Raw genomic sequence first — 16749 nt, forward strand, 5'->3', positions numbered from 1 at the left:
AAGTTGAATAAAAAAAAAAAAAAAAAAAAAAAAAAAAAAAAACATCTTAGTAAAACCAATACCTTCTCAGCTTCGCATCGAAGCTAAAATAAATAATTGAAGTTTGCTATATGAATTAAAAATTTGTATACATTTATTTAATATGTAAATTAATATAAATGTATAATATTGCACTACTATTTTTTATTTTAGTTCAAAAATTATTTTTACAAGTATAAATATATCTTATTAGACATTTTAGTATGTTTAGAATATATATCTTAAGCTTGATTTCAATTTTTTAACTTACTTTTGGATATGACTGAGGTTTTGAATATATAGTATCTTGGGATGTAAAACCAGAGTCATGAGATGAAGCATTACACAATCTACTAGGAGGTAGGGGTCCTTTGAAACGCAATTCATTTGATGCAGGCTACGTAATCATAATAGGCACACACAACAAAAACATGCAAAAAAAAAAAAAAAACTAAATGTAAAAATAACTAAAATAGAAACACAACTTATATAAACCATTTGTATATTTTCAGGGATGTTCAGGAGAGTAAATAAAAGTTTTCAACATAAATAATACATTTATATAAATATTACAATTAAACATAAATAATAATACAAAAATTAAACCAAATAAGTATTGTACAGTACTAGATAAATATAAATTATTAATATATTTTTAAAAAAATATTCTTTAAATACGTCTGCATTTAATATAATCTTCAAGGTTATTGATATTTTTTATGCAACTTTCAGATAATTCATGAAAATGGTATGACGAACAATTTATTTTAAGTTATCCTCATAAATGTGTTAAGAACGTACCGAAAATAATTTTTTTTTTTGCAATCAATCTTTCTAAGTTCATTTTAAAATATAAAATAATACACACCATAAGCATAAATATCACTAAAATATATTTTTCCAAAAAAATTACACTACTTTAGTCTAATTTGTTTAAATAAATCTACAAAATTAAAAACTACATACTTGAGAGTATTTATTAATTTTTTTAAGAGGTTAAGTTTTTCATATTGACGCATATAATAATCGTGTATAAATTCATGCAATAAAATATACTAATAATTATTAGTATATTTTGACTGCATGATAACTGATAATTATAATTTATTATTTTGTTTTTTTTTTTTTATTGGATATATAATATATAAAAAATGTTATTTTAAGTAAAATTAAAAATAAAACAAAATTTAAAGATGATATATTTGTCAGGCACTTCATACAGTCATACAGTAGCATTATTTTAATTTAAATTGTAATGAAATCGCTTTAAGGTTAATCAAATACTAAGCGAGATGATCAAAAAATATCAATTGAAATTCTAATACTACTAACAATAATACAATATAATTATGCGAGACAAATAATAAGAATGTATACATAAAAGACAAGAGCATGCTATTGTTTTCGTGAAGATCAATGTCCGTCTACAAATATATACCTGCAATAACGTGCGGTTCCAATACTGATGACTTGGCGAATGTGTACTGCCGCTGGACCAACTATTCGTTGAGTTTATAGAACACATACTTGATTTTCGTGAACCTAACGAGCTAGGACTACTAGGAGGCGTTTGGTGCGTCCATGACAAATCACTACCTTTGTAATCGACGAGAACCTGAAGTCATAATACGGATTTATTGCATTTGGTCTTTTAGGAAGTTAAAACAAATTAATTACAATAATGAAATATAATTTATCACACATTTTAAATAATAATAATAACTGTACATTGAAACAGATAATACGAATTTAATTTCGTAATTAAGAGGTCAATACTTTTCTAGTTCTTTTTAGTGATTTCGATTATGAGATACATTATACAAACGTAAAATTTGAAAGGTAGTATTACCATCAACAAATTACCATTTAATGTATAATTAATATAATTATTAAATATTAATATAATGAAAAATAATTGGATTTCACAGTAAATGGTTACATAGGATCCAACACATAACCCCAATAAACTGGATCTCTACGACATTCTTCAATATAAAAATAGAAAAAAATTATATATAATACGAAGATTTTTGAAATTAGGTGATTAGTAATAAGTCGTGTCGTGACTAAATGATTAGAAATTTAAGTTAATGTATAAAAGGTCACAAAACAACTATTCAGTATTTATAATAGTTTCAAGACTTTTTTCGGTGATAGCGTAAAGTCATCAAACATTTTAAACTGTCAATCATAAAACAAAACCCAGCACAGTAGGGACGTGGCATAGTATAATGATATTTGGCAGTGATTAAAATCATTATTATAAAAAAACCCAGCACAGTGGAGTCGCAGCAAAGTGGGGACGTTGCATAGTAGGGTCCAGTATAGATTTAATCTGACAGTGATTAAAATCACTATCATAAGAAACGCTTCGATGCAAATCAGTAGATAGTGTTTAATTCTAAGAAATTGGTAGATTATTCCAAAAGCAACATCAACTCTTATTTCTTTAATTATATCCTGATTAGTAGTTCTTTGATTTTAAAATATAATAAAAAAAATAAAAAAATCAGTCAAAAAAATCACTATCATAAGAAACGCTTCGATGCAAATCAGTAGATTAAGTTGAAAAAGTTAATTTTTTGTGAAAAAGGTGACATTTTGAATCCCCCCCTTTGGGCAGGTAAATAGGTAAATTTATAAAAAAATTATATCAAATTATAGGTAAAGACATCACGCATCCATAAAAAAAATTATATTGATTTGGTCATTTTATAATGAAAAAATTAGCGATTTTTTTAAATTTGTAATTTTTTTGGAGACGTCCTCCCCCATTTACGGAAAACGAGGGAATTTTTTCAATTTTTGAGGGCAATGACTTCGACTAAATACGATTTGTGATATTTGACGTATCGTTGAAAGAAAACGGTTCTCGGTGAGAGCTGAGAAAAAGTAGTGACAGACACAAAAAATAAAAAAACCCAGCACAGGGGAGTCGCAGCACAGTGATGACGTGCATAGTTGGATCAAGTATAATGATATCTGACAGTGATTAAAATCACTATCAAAAAAAAAAAACGCTTCGATGCAAATCTTTAGATAGTGTTTAATTTTAAAAAATTTGGTGTATTATTCCAAAATCTACATGATATGCTAGTTCCTTATTAATATCCTGATTAAGATATAGTATGTCAAATGAAAAAGAGATTATTAAAAAATATTATTTCTCATGAAAAAATTGTATTGATCCATATATTTTTTAAAAAGTTATAGCACTTTATAGTAAAAAATGTAAAATATAAAATCGAGAAATTTCACACAAAAATAGCATTCGATAGCCATTTTCACCACGAAGACAAGTCCAGAGGTCAAATTTTTTTTTTCATAATAAAGTATATTACATAAGCTTCATTTTAAAATATATATAAAAGTGTCAGACCTTCCGGAACATTTTCAAAAGTTAAGTTGAAGAAGTTTTCATTTTAAAACCCCCCCCTGTGGGCAGATAAAGGGTCACATATAAAAAAAAAATATACCAAATTAATATTATGCATCTATATAAAAAAGAATTATATTGATATGTTTATTTTTAAAAAAGTTACGGCAATTTTTAGTAAAAAAAATTGAAAAAATTTCGAAAAATAGCCATTTTGAAATTTGTAATTTTTTCAGAGGTTTCCCCCATTTACGGGGAACGAGGGAAATTTTTTTCAATTTTTAAGGGTAATGTCTTCGACTAAATATGATTTGTGATCTTTTGACGTATCGTTGAAAGAAATCCATTAGGTGAGAGCTGAGAAAAAGTGGTAACAGACACAAAAAAAAAAAAAAACACATCATAGTAAAACCAATACTTTCTCAGCTTCGCATCGAAGCTAAAAAATTCTTAATGTTTGATTCTCTAATCAAAATTGTTGTATGTAAAACATTTACATAAATATTAAATGCAAGGAACATTTGGCTTTGTACGAAGACAAATTAATTTTTAATAATAAAAAACAATTGTTTACAAAACATTAATTGAATAAAATTGTAATAAATATTTTTAATTTTTACCTGCTCGCTGGCTGGTGGTAATGAATAGGGATCTGATGCATGAGAATCTAATTTATCCATGACCTCCTGCAAATGTGATAGTTCTGTCAGCATTGACACTTCTTCTTCCTATAAGAAATAAGAACTTATAAGTGATATATGATTAAAAAAATAATTTCGGATTAAAATTACAGAAAAAGTATACTAACAATTACTGGTTTTAAAAATGTTACGAAAATACAATATCGACTACGTTCTTCAATTAAAGCTTCTCGGACAGCTCGTTTTTCTGTTTCTTCTAAAACAGCTTTTCTGTCGGAAACATCCTGTAAAGCTTTGTGTAATTCGTTCATTTTTGTACCTTTTCGCGCTTTTTTCTGTAGACGGAGTGTATCAGTAGAACGTTTTTTTAATTCGGCTCTGGCTTTTTTGTACTCTAAAAATCATCATAATTGAATAAAAAGCAATGAATTTCATAATTATAATAATAATGCAATCAAAAATAAAAAGTGACATATTAACCTTAATATTAATTATTTTTTATTTATCGTATTAAAATTAATATATACTTCTTTTAGTTCTGAAATAAAAACAATGACACTTAACTTCAGAATTGGAATAAAGGTTCTTAAATTTTGAAAAACATATAAATTAATTTTACATTTTTTTGAAGAATACAATAAAATTTTATTCTTATTAAAACAAATTTTTATTTATGTTCAAAAATAAACATAAATAGAAATGTTATGTTTTTAATAGTTAAGACAAATAATCGTGAAATTCTATTTGGTGAATAATTTCAGACCACTTGATTGTTGTAATTATTAATAAAAAAGTCTAAATAGTAATATGAGAAACACAATTATTTTAAATATTTAAATAGATTTGAAAATTGAATTAATTTATTTTTGGTAGTTATAATTTCAATTTACTTTATGTTATATATCAAATTATAATTATCAATAAATAATATTATATTTTAGTATAGTCGTTGAGAATTTTTCAGAGGATAAAAGCAACTAATCAACTAGTACACTTTTAAAACTATTCTGTGCAATAACAAAAAATATATAATATATTTACAACAAATCATGGTAGTCTTAATCGTAACATTTTAATTTTTAAGCTTTTAATTATACTTAATCATAGACGAAAACATTTATCTCATACCCTTATTAAAATTACGATAACGCTATTATAGCTATTATAACTATAATAGTTAAGTGAAGTTATTAACGGTCATTACTATAGATATTTGATTGCACAAATAGCATAGGTAAAACAAAAAATCTATTGTCAAGCACTCTTTAGTTAACCTATTAATAAACCATAATGACTAACAAAGTTTTAATAAGTGTTTTTTAATATATTCTAACTATCAACTGAAATGTAATCTGATGATGCTCCTTTGTCGAATATAATATACGATTGTATAAATATTTAAGTCACAAGTAATAACTTAAAAAATAGTATTAAAATAAAATACTGCAAAAAGTCATTACGATAATTTACGAGTGAAATATTAATATAAGTAATATATAGAAATATTATGTAATAATATAAGCTAAAAAAAACTTATAATGCATTTAAAAATTATATAGCTTTATTATAAACATAATATTTTTGAACGAACTAAGCATCTCATTATAAAATGACCACTAAAATAAATTGAGTTATTTGTTTTTTTTAATTACTAGATAATAGAAAAAAAATCGTAGCAATTAACAAAAATTAGAGTAAAACTTAATAATAAAATTATAGTATTTCATAGCTCCCAAGTTAATTCAAAATCTAGATTGTTTATTTTTTATTACATAAGAGCACAGTGTAAATATCACAGCACTCGGATTGTGAAAGAATTAATGAAGAATTCATAACGAATCGACTAAACGTTAAAAACATATTTTCATGCTTATTATAATACATTGTTAAGTTGTATGTTATAACCTTGGACTTTAAACTGACCAATAAAAATGTGAAAGTCAGCGATTTTATCTAGGGGTGTGTAGCGACTTGGGAGTGGGAAGAAAATCGACCGAAACAAGTACTGTGTTATTTTTTGTATAGCAATCTTTAAACAGTTTATATCAAATTTAATTCGTTAACATAACTACTTATTTTGCGAAAGAAATAAAGAACACACATAAATATAAAACGAAGTATTATGTAGAGTTAAAATGAACATTAAAATATTTTAAAATAAACTTTTGATAAAAGAAACTAATTAATAATATAATATATATATATATATTATATTAATAATATAATTAATAATAAGAATCGCGTAGATAAAATAATCAGAAAATACAAAAAAAATAATAATGCCAAGTGCACGATTTTCAGAGTACATTACTGCAAATAAAATTATTTATATTACACAAATTCAGCGATAAAATGTTGCACAAATGTTATCGCAATTTTGCTTTAATTTTTTTTAAATATTATTACACCCATTTATGATTATTTTTTAAATATTTAGAGAGTGAACTGCTAGAGAAAGATATTTATATAATTTAATTATATAATATCCTACAGGATGTACAGCTATAGTGATTGTGCATCTGTACAACGAAGAAAAAAATAAATTATTATCAAATATTTCCATAAAATTACTAGCTCATTAAATTGATCCACCTAACAATTCATTAAAAATGATATTTTTGAATGGGAGTAAGTATTTATGAGATTGTTTGAAATAACAATAAATAAAAAAAAAAATAAACTACGAATGATATCACATCAAGTTATTAAAATCTACATCAGAAATATTTAACATTTAAAGATTATATAAACAATAGCAGACTCAAGTATCTATTAGACTAATAACAATCTTTTAACAATTAAGAAAAACAACATACACAAAAAATTATAGCTTTTCTCTAATAATGCTTTAGCAAACAAAAATAAATAATATCCTCGCAAGAGCAAAACTGTGAAAAAACCCCAGGTTCCAAAATACCACTCTTCTCTCTCCCTGTCTCTGAAAAAGATAAGACTTCTAACAAAGTAGTGATATCTAAATTATGGCCCAGTCTGTTCTTCCTTTTTTAATTTAAAAGTCACTTCACGCGTATTTCTATGAGCAATACTGACTTTTTATTAGTATCGCTTAACACTTGGCTAATTGAAAAATATTGGCTCAATACTCATTTAGGTATTACGCGAGTGATAAGAATGAGAAAAAAGATTTTCTCTCGAGGTTTATTGGACATTGCGGCTAAGTTTATTTTAGCCCTCAACTAGCAAAAACTGGCCAAATATTGAGCGATACAAATACAAGGACAGTATTAATCATGGAAGTACGTGTGAAGTTAGTTTTTAAATTAAAGAATAACTTGGTCACAATATAGATATCACTAATTTGTTTGGTATATTTTTTCTTTTTTAGAGAGAAGGGTATCCTAAAACTTGGTCCTATTCAACAGCTATGTTTTTGTGGGTTTATAAAATTCTTTTTGAATATATAACATATAATAATGATAATGATGATGTTCTGGTTTATGGCAATATATAGTTGTACAAGCCAATAGTATTTAAAAATGTTCATTTAAACCTAACCTTTTAAATGAACATTACATAAATATTATTAACTCCTTTATTGAAAAAGGTAGACTCGTGAACATTTGGTGTACAAATAAAATTTTCAAATTTATAAAGTTAATGTATAAGTTAAATATACTACTGCAATCTGTTTTAAACATAACAATCGATAAACATAACGAGCTGTGTCTGAAATTTACAGAAACAGAAATCATGTGGGTTAGCTCTACGGAAAACGATGCAACCGCCATGAACGGTGCGCAACGACTGGTACGCCTACTCGTTACTTACCGACGCACAATGTCTAGCATGCTAGATTCTATGTCGCACACATGTTTTACACCAAGACTTCATTTATGTTTTTAAATGAATTTATAAAACATCACAACACTACCTAGTACTATAATGACGTCAGTTTCTTATTGCTAATGATAAGATAATAGTGACGACTGAAAATGCGTGACAAATTGGATCGAAGGTAAAAGAATAGAACGACTGTTTGATACATCTACCAATAATACGCACTTCCGGAGAAAGTAACTTTTCCATTTCCTTTGCAAGTTACTTTATTTACCGTCTAAACATAAAATTCTACAAAAGCACTGATTTTTCAAATCATGAGCAACAATGATAAAAAAACCAAAACATAGCTTGCGTTAACTGGTAATGTTCACGAGATTTACTTCAAACATGAGTATATTTAGTTATCAAATCACACTTATTTTGAGAATATTTTTACAACTGAAAAAATGTATCCGTTTTATATTATGTGTTTGGCTATCGCCCAGTAATATTATTACTGTCAAGCGACAAATATTCATTTAAGTTGTAAAATAATACGACGTTAGAGGGAATGAAACGGACGTTTAATAGTTATAGCTGATAGCGAAGGGGAACAAGTTCTTATACTAAACAAACTGTTCTGGAACGTACAAAAAATGTTACGTTATTTTTGTTAAACTTCACAAAAATGATATTAAGTAAAACACATGTATTAGAATTAAAAAAAAACAGAAACACAACAATGACTCAACAAGACATTTTTAGTAATAAGTTTTTAGTACTTGAATATTATTCAAAGAAAAAATAATATTCTACTAAAATTTCAAAACAATAATATAAAAATAATTAAATTTACAGAAAAACAACTGTGAATTATTATTAAAAAATAAAATGTATTTTTAAGTGATAATGTACTTATACTAGAATAACTACTAATAATTCAAAATACAGGTCTAAAAATTAATAAAAATAAAACAAAAAAATAGTATTCAAAAGAAAAAATGAGCGCATACATTTATCAATTTTCTTAATAGCCATCGTTCTTAAACGAGTTCATAACTAAGTTATTTTTTTTATTAAAAGAGTTAATTTCTTGGTCATTTTAAAGGTTATTAAAACTTAATTAAGTAAAATATAATTAAAAAAACATGAACTGAAAAACTATACATAAATAAGTATATGTTATTTGAAGTTTAAAACTTTAATTTAAAATAACAGAAGTTAAAAAAATTGTTTCTATTTGTATAGAGAAATAATAAAATATTCTGTTGATTTGCAATAACGTTATAAAAAACGTCATCGCCTACCTCTGTAAAACGAAAATTCACATGACACTGCAATATTTGCTGACACCCACATTAATGTATCTGTATTTATTATTAAGTGTTTCTTTATGACTGCTCATAAGCGACCAAAAATTTTGAAATAATAAACTACAATACTTTATAAAGTCAAAAACAGAAATTTGTAAGATGTGATAATAAAAGTATTATAAAATCATAAAAATAGTGTAATAAAAATGAAGGCAATTGTATAACATCTCAAGGTACTCATAGCTACAAGTACAATAGAATAGACTAGACCGATATTTTAAAGTATATCTCGTGAAATAATATACACGGTAGTTTGCGCAGAGGATCACGATAAAAAACTTTTACTCTCTAGAGAATGCGAGACGAACATAATATGTATTGTCGATTGACACTCGTATACACGATTGTCATTTAAGAGATAACTAGTTTTTTCGCTGTTTTCGTCAATACAATACAATAGGTGTTATGTTAAAACTGTTTTTAAGCTGTATAATTCATGCGACATAACACAGAACCCGGTACATAAAATAAAATTTGATACATGAATAATAACATAGTTATCATCATAATTTTAGTATATTAATATGAAATACAATAAACTAACTAAACGTCTCCTTGTCAGATCATCATTAATAAAATTAATTCTTAACAATACTTGAAGTAAAAATACTAAAAATATATTACAAATCGAATTAATCGTGGAAACCTTTCTTAAAATATGTCTATAAAAGAATATTTTAATGTGGTATGATATATTGTATACAAATAGCTATTTTCAATTGCTGTATATTGGCTTACAAAAATATACGCTGTAGCCAACCGTGATAAATAAAAAGTATTTTAAATTTACTCGTCACTACTTGACCTATTTCAGAGGGTTCGTTAACCCTATTAGTTAGTGAATAAGGGCTCAACAATTTTTTACGTATTTAAATTTGTTATCCAATAGAACTTAAGAAATTAATTGTAAAAAATATAGACTTATAATTGAAATTTTTAAACTTTACATACTTTCATGCAGCTAGCAACAGTCAGCAAAAATATTATAAAGTTTTATGTAATTTTGATTTTTTATGGGTTTTAGTTTTCGAGAATAAAATATTAATTTCTCTAAGAGCAAACGACTCTATTAAAAAATTCAATTAATCTGTTAAGTTAAAAATACAATAACAATATGTTTAGCATAACTAAAACAGGCGTCTTATTTTAATTTAATCTCACTAAATGAATTACATCAATAGCTTACATGAGGAGGATAGCATAACTCAAAAAATTAAGTATGTAACACTATTACTTTTAAGTGTATATACCTTTAGCGTGTTCTTTGTCCAAATTGACAACAGTCTTTTTCCAATCTTCTAGTTTCTCTTGGAGCGGAACTACCAAGCAATCTATTATTGCACTACAAATTTAACAAAAAACACATTAGTTTCGGTTACATTTAACAACATAATTTATTATTTCAGTTTATTATAGTTCTTTATCACTTTTATTATAAAAATATTTTTATAATTTTCTACACTAGGGTTATTTTATTAGATGAGTAACTTAAAAAATAAACTAATTTATAACAAATTAGTGCGTTTAATAGCTAATAAATGTTAAAGTATTACAGTGGAATTTTGATCACCTACCCTTTTAGCTTCCATGCGAAGCTGAGAAGGTATTAATTTTACCATTATGTGTTTTTTTATGTTAATGCCACTATATTTCCTATACGTAATCATAGACATACAAATGTTTAAATTTGATTTAAACAGATTATAATAATGACCATTTCGGATTACAGTATTTATTATAATAGTTCTTTAAACTACACTTTATTAAATATATAAAGGAATATATTCAGATGTTACACATCATTTCAAATAAACATCCATGATATAAAGGGATTTGAAATTTACTGGCTGGTTTTAGTGAATTAGCCTTAGTTTTTAACATTATTTATATTTATCGTAACAGTTTACAAATTTTAGTTAAAAGAAATGGTTTTCTTAATAAATTACCTTGAAAATGTTTTCATTTTGGCCTCGACTGCTCTATGGCGGAGACACATTCTGGTCAATGCAGTTCCAATTTCCTTAGTAGCGCCTTAAACAAAAGAATGTAGTTTAATCTAATCGTACGTTATATGTATCAGGATATTAAGTTTAAAACTAAGTAAAACCAATTTTAAATATTTCTTAATTAATTTAAAAGTCAAGTCTTCAATATAAATAGAAAATTCTTCTACAATGAAAAACAAATTGATGAAATAATAAAAATAGGAATTATTACTATTGATACTCAAGTCATTTATTTTGTTTTAAGGTAAAAAAAGAGTTTGGTTATCTCATAACACATTTTTACTTAATTAGCTGAAAAATCCTTACAAATCTATTTGTCAATGAAAAATTTTAACGTAAATAAAGGATTGGAATATAAAACACGACTTGAAATTTTAATACTATTTGCGATAATTAATAATAATATTTTATGGTTTATTTATAACTATTGGGTAAACGTTACCATTGTTAATGCAATAACTCAAGGTTTTTAAGAATTAAAGATGACATTAAGGAAAATCTTAAGCATATTGCAATATTTTTACAACTAATTCATTCCTCGTTTCTTTAACCTAATTATACAACAGACAATTCAACTTATTATTCTTTTTATCAAGGACTTAGTTCCATAGGAGTAAATATTTAAATAAAAAAATTTTTACCGTAGAAATCTAGGGTACAGAAATCATTATTACAAAATCATCATTTTTAAATGGTAAAAAATTGTATTATTAAAAAGCAAAACTAACTTAATTATACACATACATCTATTTGTTGAAACGTTAAAATATAGTAATCATTGTTTATATTAGTAAAGATAAAAGAATCAATTGCTGACATATAATCTCAAAAAAGATATTTGCACATGGTTAAGGAAGAAGACTATAGCGCCACTGTATAAAGTAAGTAACGTGCACTTGCATAATTATTTTGAGGGCTGTCATTGTGTGATTATACTATAAATAGAAGGGTGTTCCAGATCGTAAAATTTATCGGGAGGGTTGAATACCCTTGGAAAGATTTCTAACAACCCTCTAATCGAGGGTGGTTCGCCTAAACGTAGTTCTGAAATTTATCAAAGTTACATAAGAAAAATAAAAATTCAGTAATCAAAAAATACATATAATATGTATATGTATGTATATAATACTTCTAATCTTAAAAAAGTGACAAATTGTTAAAATAGAAAAAAATATTTGATATAAAACTGAGCAAGATAGACAATCATACATTGTTTATGATTTGATTTAATGGTCTGATTAGAATATGAATCGTGACTAAACTAATTATAAAATGGAACCTATAATATTATAGAATATATAAATCTATGATAAATGATTTGTGGAATAGATTTGCTAGTTGTGTAAAGAATACTGCAAAGGAGATTGTTGGTGAGAGTAGGAGTAGAATGTCAGAAAACAAGGAAACCTAGTGGTGGGATGAGAACGTTAAAAAAATCATAGAAAGTAAGAAAAAGCAATTCAAAGTATGGAAGAAGAGCAAAAGGAGAGACGATTGGATGAAGTATAAACGCTTGTGCAAAGAAGCCAAGTGTGCATTAAGTAAGGCGAAGTTTAAGAGGTATGATAAGTTGTATGATAGGCTAGGAACAAAGAAAGGAGAGAAAAAAATCTATAGACTTGCAAAGGTAAGAGAGAAAAGGTCTAAAGATTATCATTATATAAGATATATAAAAAATGTTGATAATAAGGTATTCTCGAGTGATGATGATGTGAAAAAAGGTGGAAAGAGTATTTTGAAAAATTACTGAAGGAAGAGTATCCAAGAGACACATTAAATGATGTTTCATGAAGTAAAGGACTGGTAGATTTAATTAGTGAAAAAGAGGTATGGAAGGCTGTGGCATCAATGAAAAAGAATAAAGCAAGATGACCAGATGAAGTGCCAATAGAAGTATGGAAAATATTAGGCGATGTTGGCATAATAGATAAGAGAAAAAGAAATAAGACATCGGTAACTAAAAACCAGTTTGGATTTATGTCTCGTAAGTTAACAATGGGGCCATTTTTTTGTGTGAGGCAACTAGTAGAAAAGTTTAGGGAAAAGAAGAAAAAGCTATTTATAGTATTTATAGATTTGTAAAAAGTGTGTGATAGAGCACCAAGAGAATTTTTAAAGTGGATATTAATGAGAAAAGGAGTTCCGAAAAGGTACATTATATAATAGAAGATATGTATGATGGCAATTGTACCAGGGTAAAAAACGTAGGAGGGGTATCAGAAGGTTTTCGGGTAAGAGTAGGAGTGCACCAAGGTTCTGATTTAAGCCCTTACTTATTCTCTATAGTGATGGATGAAATTACTAGAAAAATACAAGGAGAGATGCCGTGGTGCATGTTGTTTGCTGACGAAATAGTGTTAATAGAAGAAAATAGGGAAGAAATTAATTAAAGGCTAGAGGTGTAGAGATCAGCTCTTGAATAAGTAAGACAGATTACGAATTTGACAAAGGAGAACACGAGGTAGGTGTAATGAGGTCAGTTACAATAGGCGAGGACGTGATTGGAGAGGTGGAGAGTTTTAAGTATTTAGGGTCAGTTATGCAAAAGAGTGGTGGTATTGACGAAGATGTAAGACACAGAATTAAGTGCGGGTGGTTGAAGTGGAAAGAAGTATCTAGCGTCTTATGCGATAAATGAATTCCAATGAGGCTGAAAGATAAATTCTACAAGACTGTAGTGAGGCCAGCTATAATGTATGGTTCAGAGTGTTGGGCGGTTGATAAGAAAGTAGAGCAGAGAATGAGTGTAGCAGAGAATGAGTGTAGCAGATATGAGAATGCTTAGATAGATGAGTGGAGTAACTAGAAAAGATAGAATAAGGAACGAGCATATAAGAGGGAGTACAGGTGAAGCATAAATCGTGGATAAGATGAGAGAAAATAAACTTAGATGGTTTGGTCATGTTATGAGGAGAGAAGAATCGGAAGCTGTAAGAACAGTTATAGAAATGAATGTTGAAGAAAGAAGAGGCAGAGGAAGACCAAAAAAGAGACGGAGGGATGCTATTAAATGCAATATGAGGACAGCTGACGTGAGCGTAGATGATGTAGGAGATCGTGTCAAGTGGAAGTTTAGGATAAGGGTGGCTGACCCCAAGTAGTTGGGATTCAGGAGAGGAAAAAGAAGAAGATAAAGCTATGATACATTGCAATAAAAATATTTATAAAAATAAACATACATTTAAATAATTAAAAACTTATTTATTAGATATTTAAGTTTTATATTTTTTTTTATCACTTTTAACTTTTACTCAATAATTTATTTGTATATAACAAATAAAATATGTTTATTTTTAAAGCATTTCGAAATTATAGTTTTTAACATCATTCAAAGTACAAAAACTAATATAAAAGAGTAAGCGAAGACAATTCGAATTGTTAAGAAAATAACTACACTAGCATCTCATTCATTAATAAAACTTGCTAATAAGAAAATTAATTGTGAAGAAGACCTTTAAAACGTCTATATCGACACATAAATTACCAGGATAGTATTCATTTCTAAAAATTATTCAAAAATTATCTTTACTGCAAACAGAAACAGAATTAGTAATATATTACTCGGCTAATTAAATCTTAATGATATCTATTGTTATGATGTATAATTAATGAAAAGAACAAAATGGGAGTGTTTATGAATATTAATTTTTCATTAAGGTAATTAGTAAAATAAATACATTAAAATTGTTTCAAATGAAAAAAAACATATCACTCATATCGATTACGTATAATATATTTTTTACATTACTAACCATATTAAGCCAACCAGATGTTAGGATATTCGTTTAACTGATTTTAATCCATTATTTTTTTAATGAAAAATGCGAATTGGTATAACTCAATAGGAATTTATAAGTTATTAATTGAAATTTATAACAAACACAAATCAATAGGGTTGAGGGAAAGGTAATGTATTCAAAAACACCCATAAAATAATATATATTTATGTTTTTGACAAAAAACATTTTTTAGCTTTTTTATTAATTTTATTTTATTTTATTAATTAATAATAATAATATATATATATAAGGTAATGTATTCAAAAACACCCATAAAACAATATATATTTATGTTTTTAACAAAAAAACATTTTTTTTTCATAGTTTAAATACGAGGGATCAGTGATTATAATTAGTATAATAAATCTATTCTAAAAACTAAATTAAAACATCAATTTTCCACAAATTAAAGATTTTACAATTCATTATTCCGAGTATTTTTCTTATATAACTTACCTCTTGAATTAGTAGCAGCATCAGCAATTTTTTGAAAGGCATCTAGATAAGCACCGATTGCATGAATTGTTGCACTGAAAAAATAAAATATACTCATAAATAACTAAAATTTTGTTTTATTATTTTATTTTAAACTGTAAAAGAAAAAAATTATTATTACTATTCAGAGAAATAAAAATCATGTTACATAACATTTATTTTAATAAATATTATTTATTATTAGGTCATATAGACCCTATATGGCTTATATGGTCTATCAGCTACATTGTTAATAACACTGCATAATAAAACACCAAAAAATTTATAAGCCAAATAAAAAAATTGTAGATTCTGAATGGAATTTCGCTGATTTCGAATCTAGCCTTAGAATATGCAAATTGTTTCTAGTTTACGAGATAATTACTAATTAGTGAATATAAGATGTGGCACAATCGTATATAGTTTTTGACACCAAAAAATGGTTTAATTATATTTCATGTATCATCAAGTTATAATGGTATACAGCCCAATTAACATTTAAAATACATTAGTCTTTTCTCGTTCATTGAAAAGTAATTCGTATAAAATTGCAATACAAGTTTTAAAATTATGTTATAGTTAGTGGCGCATCCAAAAGAGGCTAAAAGGATGAGACCCCTTATTGACCAATTATAACTAACAGTATAATTTTAGAATTTATATAGCAATTTTATACGAATGAATAATTTTAAATCAAACGAACTTCAATGAACAAGAAAAAATTAGTATATTTTATATATTAATTGGGTTGTATAGCCCTATAACTTAAGAATTAATAATGAAATTTAATTAAACCAGTATCTCAGCATCATAAACTATATAAGATTGTGTCAAATATTTATTTTAAAATAAAATAAAAAGTTATACGTAAAAGTTCAGTTTTGATTTTTGTAAAATGACTGTCAAAATAAACTTGGAAGGCTATGTGTAGTGGCTTAAACTTGAGATGTATTTCTTAAAATTTGCAAATACATCTAAAACATAGAATATTTAAGTTGTTTTAAATGGATTTTTTTTTTTTAATTAGCAATGCATTACTTAATCTTTACTAATTATCCAGATTTGAAATCAACAACAAAATTCGATTGCTAATTTTTGGGTCAAAAATGTGTTATGCGGTATAATGATATTATATGTTGTCATCTTAAATTTTGAGTTAAAACATTTTACCAATTTTCTTATAATTGAGAAATAAAATATTAAAATATGTTTTATTTTCTTACCGAAGACAAGTGTGAAGTTTAGTAGCCTTCGCCATAAAATCTTCCCATATAGGTGTTCCATTCTAAAAAAAATATAATC

At 26.1% G+C, this 16749-nt stretch overlaps 1 protein-coding gene across 4 annotated transcripts in view; it reads right to left on the bottom strand.

Moving 5' to 3' along the window:
- The window catches only part of LOC126896418 (protein MTSS 2), a 28445-nt gene that overhangs the window by 4296 nt on the left and 7400 nt on the right, over positions 1-16749 (bottom strand). For 3 of the 4 annotated variants that reach the window (XM_050669179.1, XM_050669180.1, XM_050669178.1), the window contains 8 exons: positions 16671-16732; positions 15430-15503; positions 11135-11219; positions 10439-10530; positions 4203-4429; positions 4015-4122; positions 1457-1633; positions 290-415 (listed from right to left, as the gene is read on the bottom strand). In XM_050669179.1, the coding sequence (XP_050525136.1) occupies positions 290-415; positions 1457-1633; positions 4015-4122; positions 4203-4429; positions 10439-10530; positions 11135-11219; positions 15430-15503; positions 16671-16732 (951 nt within the window). The remainder of the gene's footprint in view (positions 1-289; positions 416-1456; positions 1634-4014; positions 4123-4202; positions 4430-10438; positions 10531-11134; positions 11220-15429; positions 15504-16670; positions 16733-16749) is intronic. The other variant, XM_050669181.1, reaches the window with a different exon arrangement.

The sequence above is a fragment of the Daktulosphaira vitifoliae genome, unplaced genomic scaffold (genome assembly GCF_025091365.1).
Source record: "Daktulosphaira vitifoliae isolate Bord-2020 unplaced genomic scaffold, ASM2509136v1 Scaffold_1, whole genome shotgun sequence".
Lineage (NCBI taxonomy): Eukaryota > Metazoa > Arthropoda > Insecta > Hemiptera > Phylloxeridae > Daktulosphaira > Daktulosphaira vitifoliae.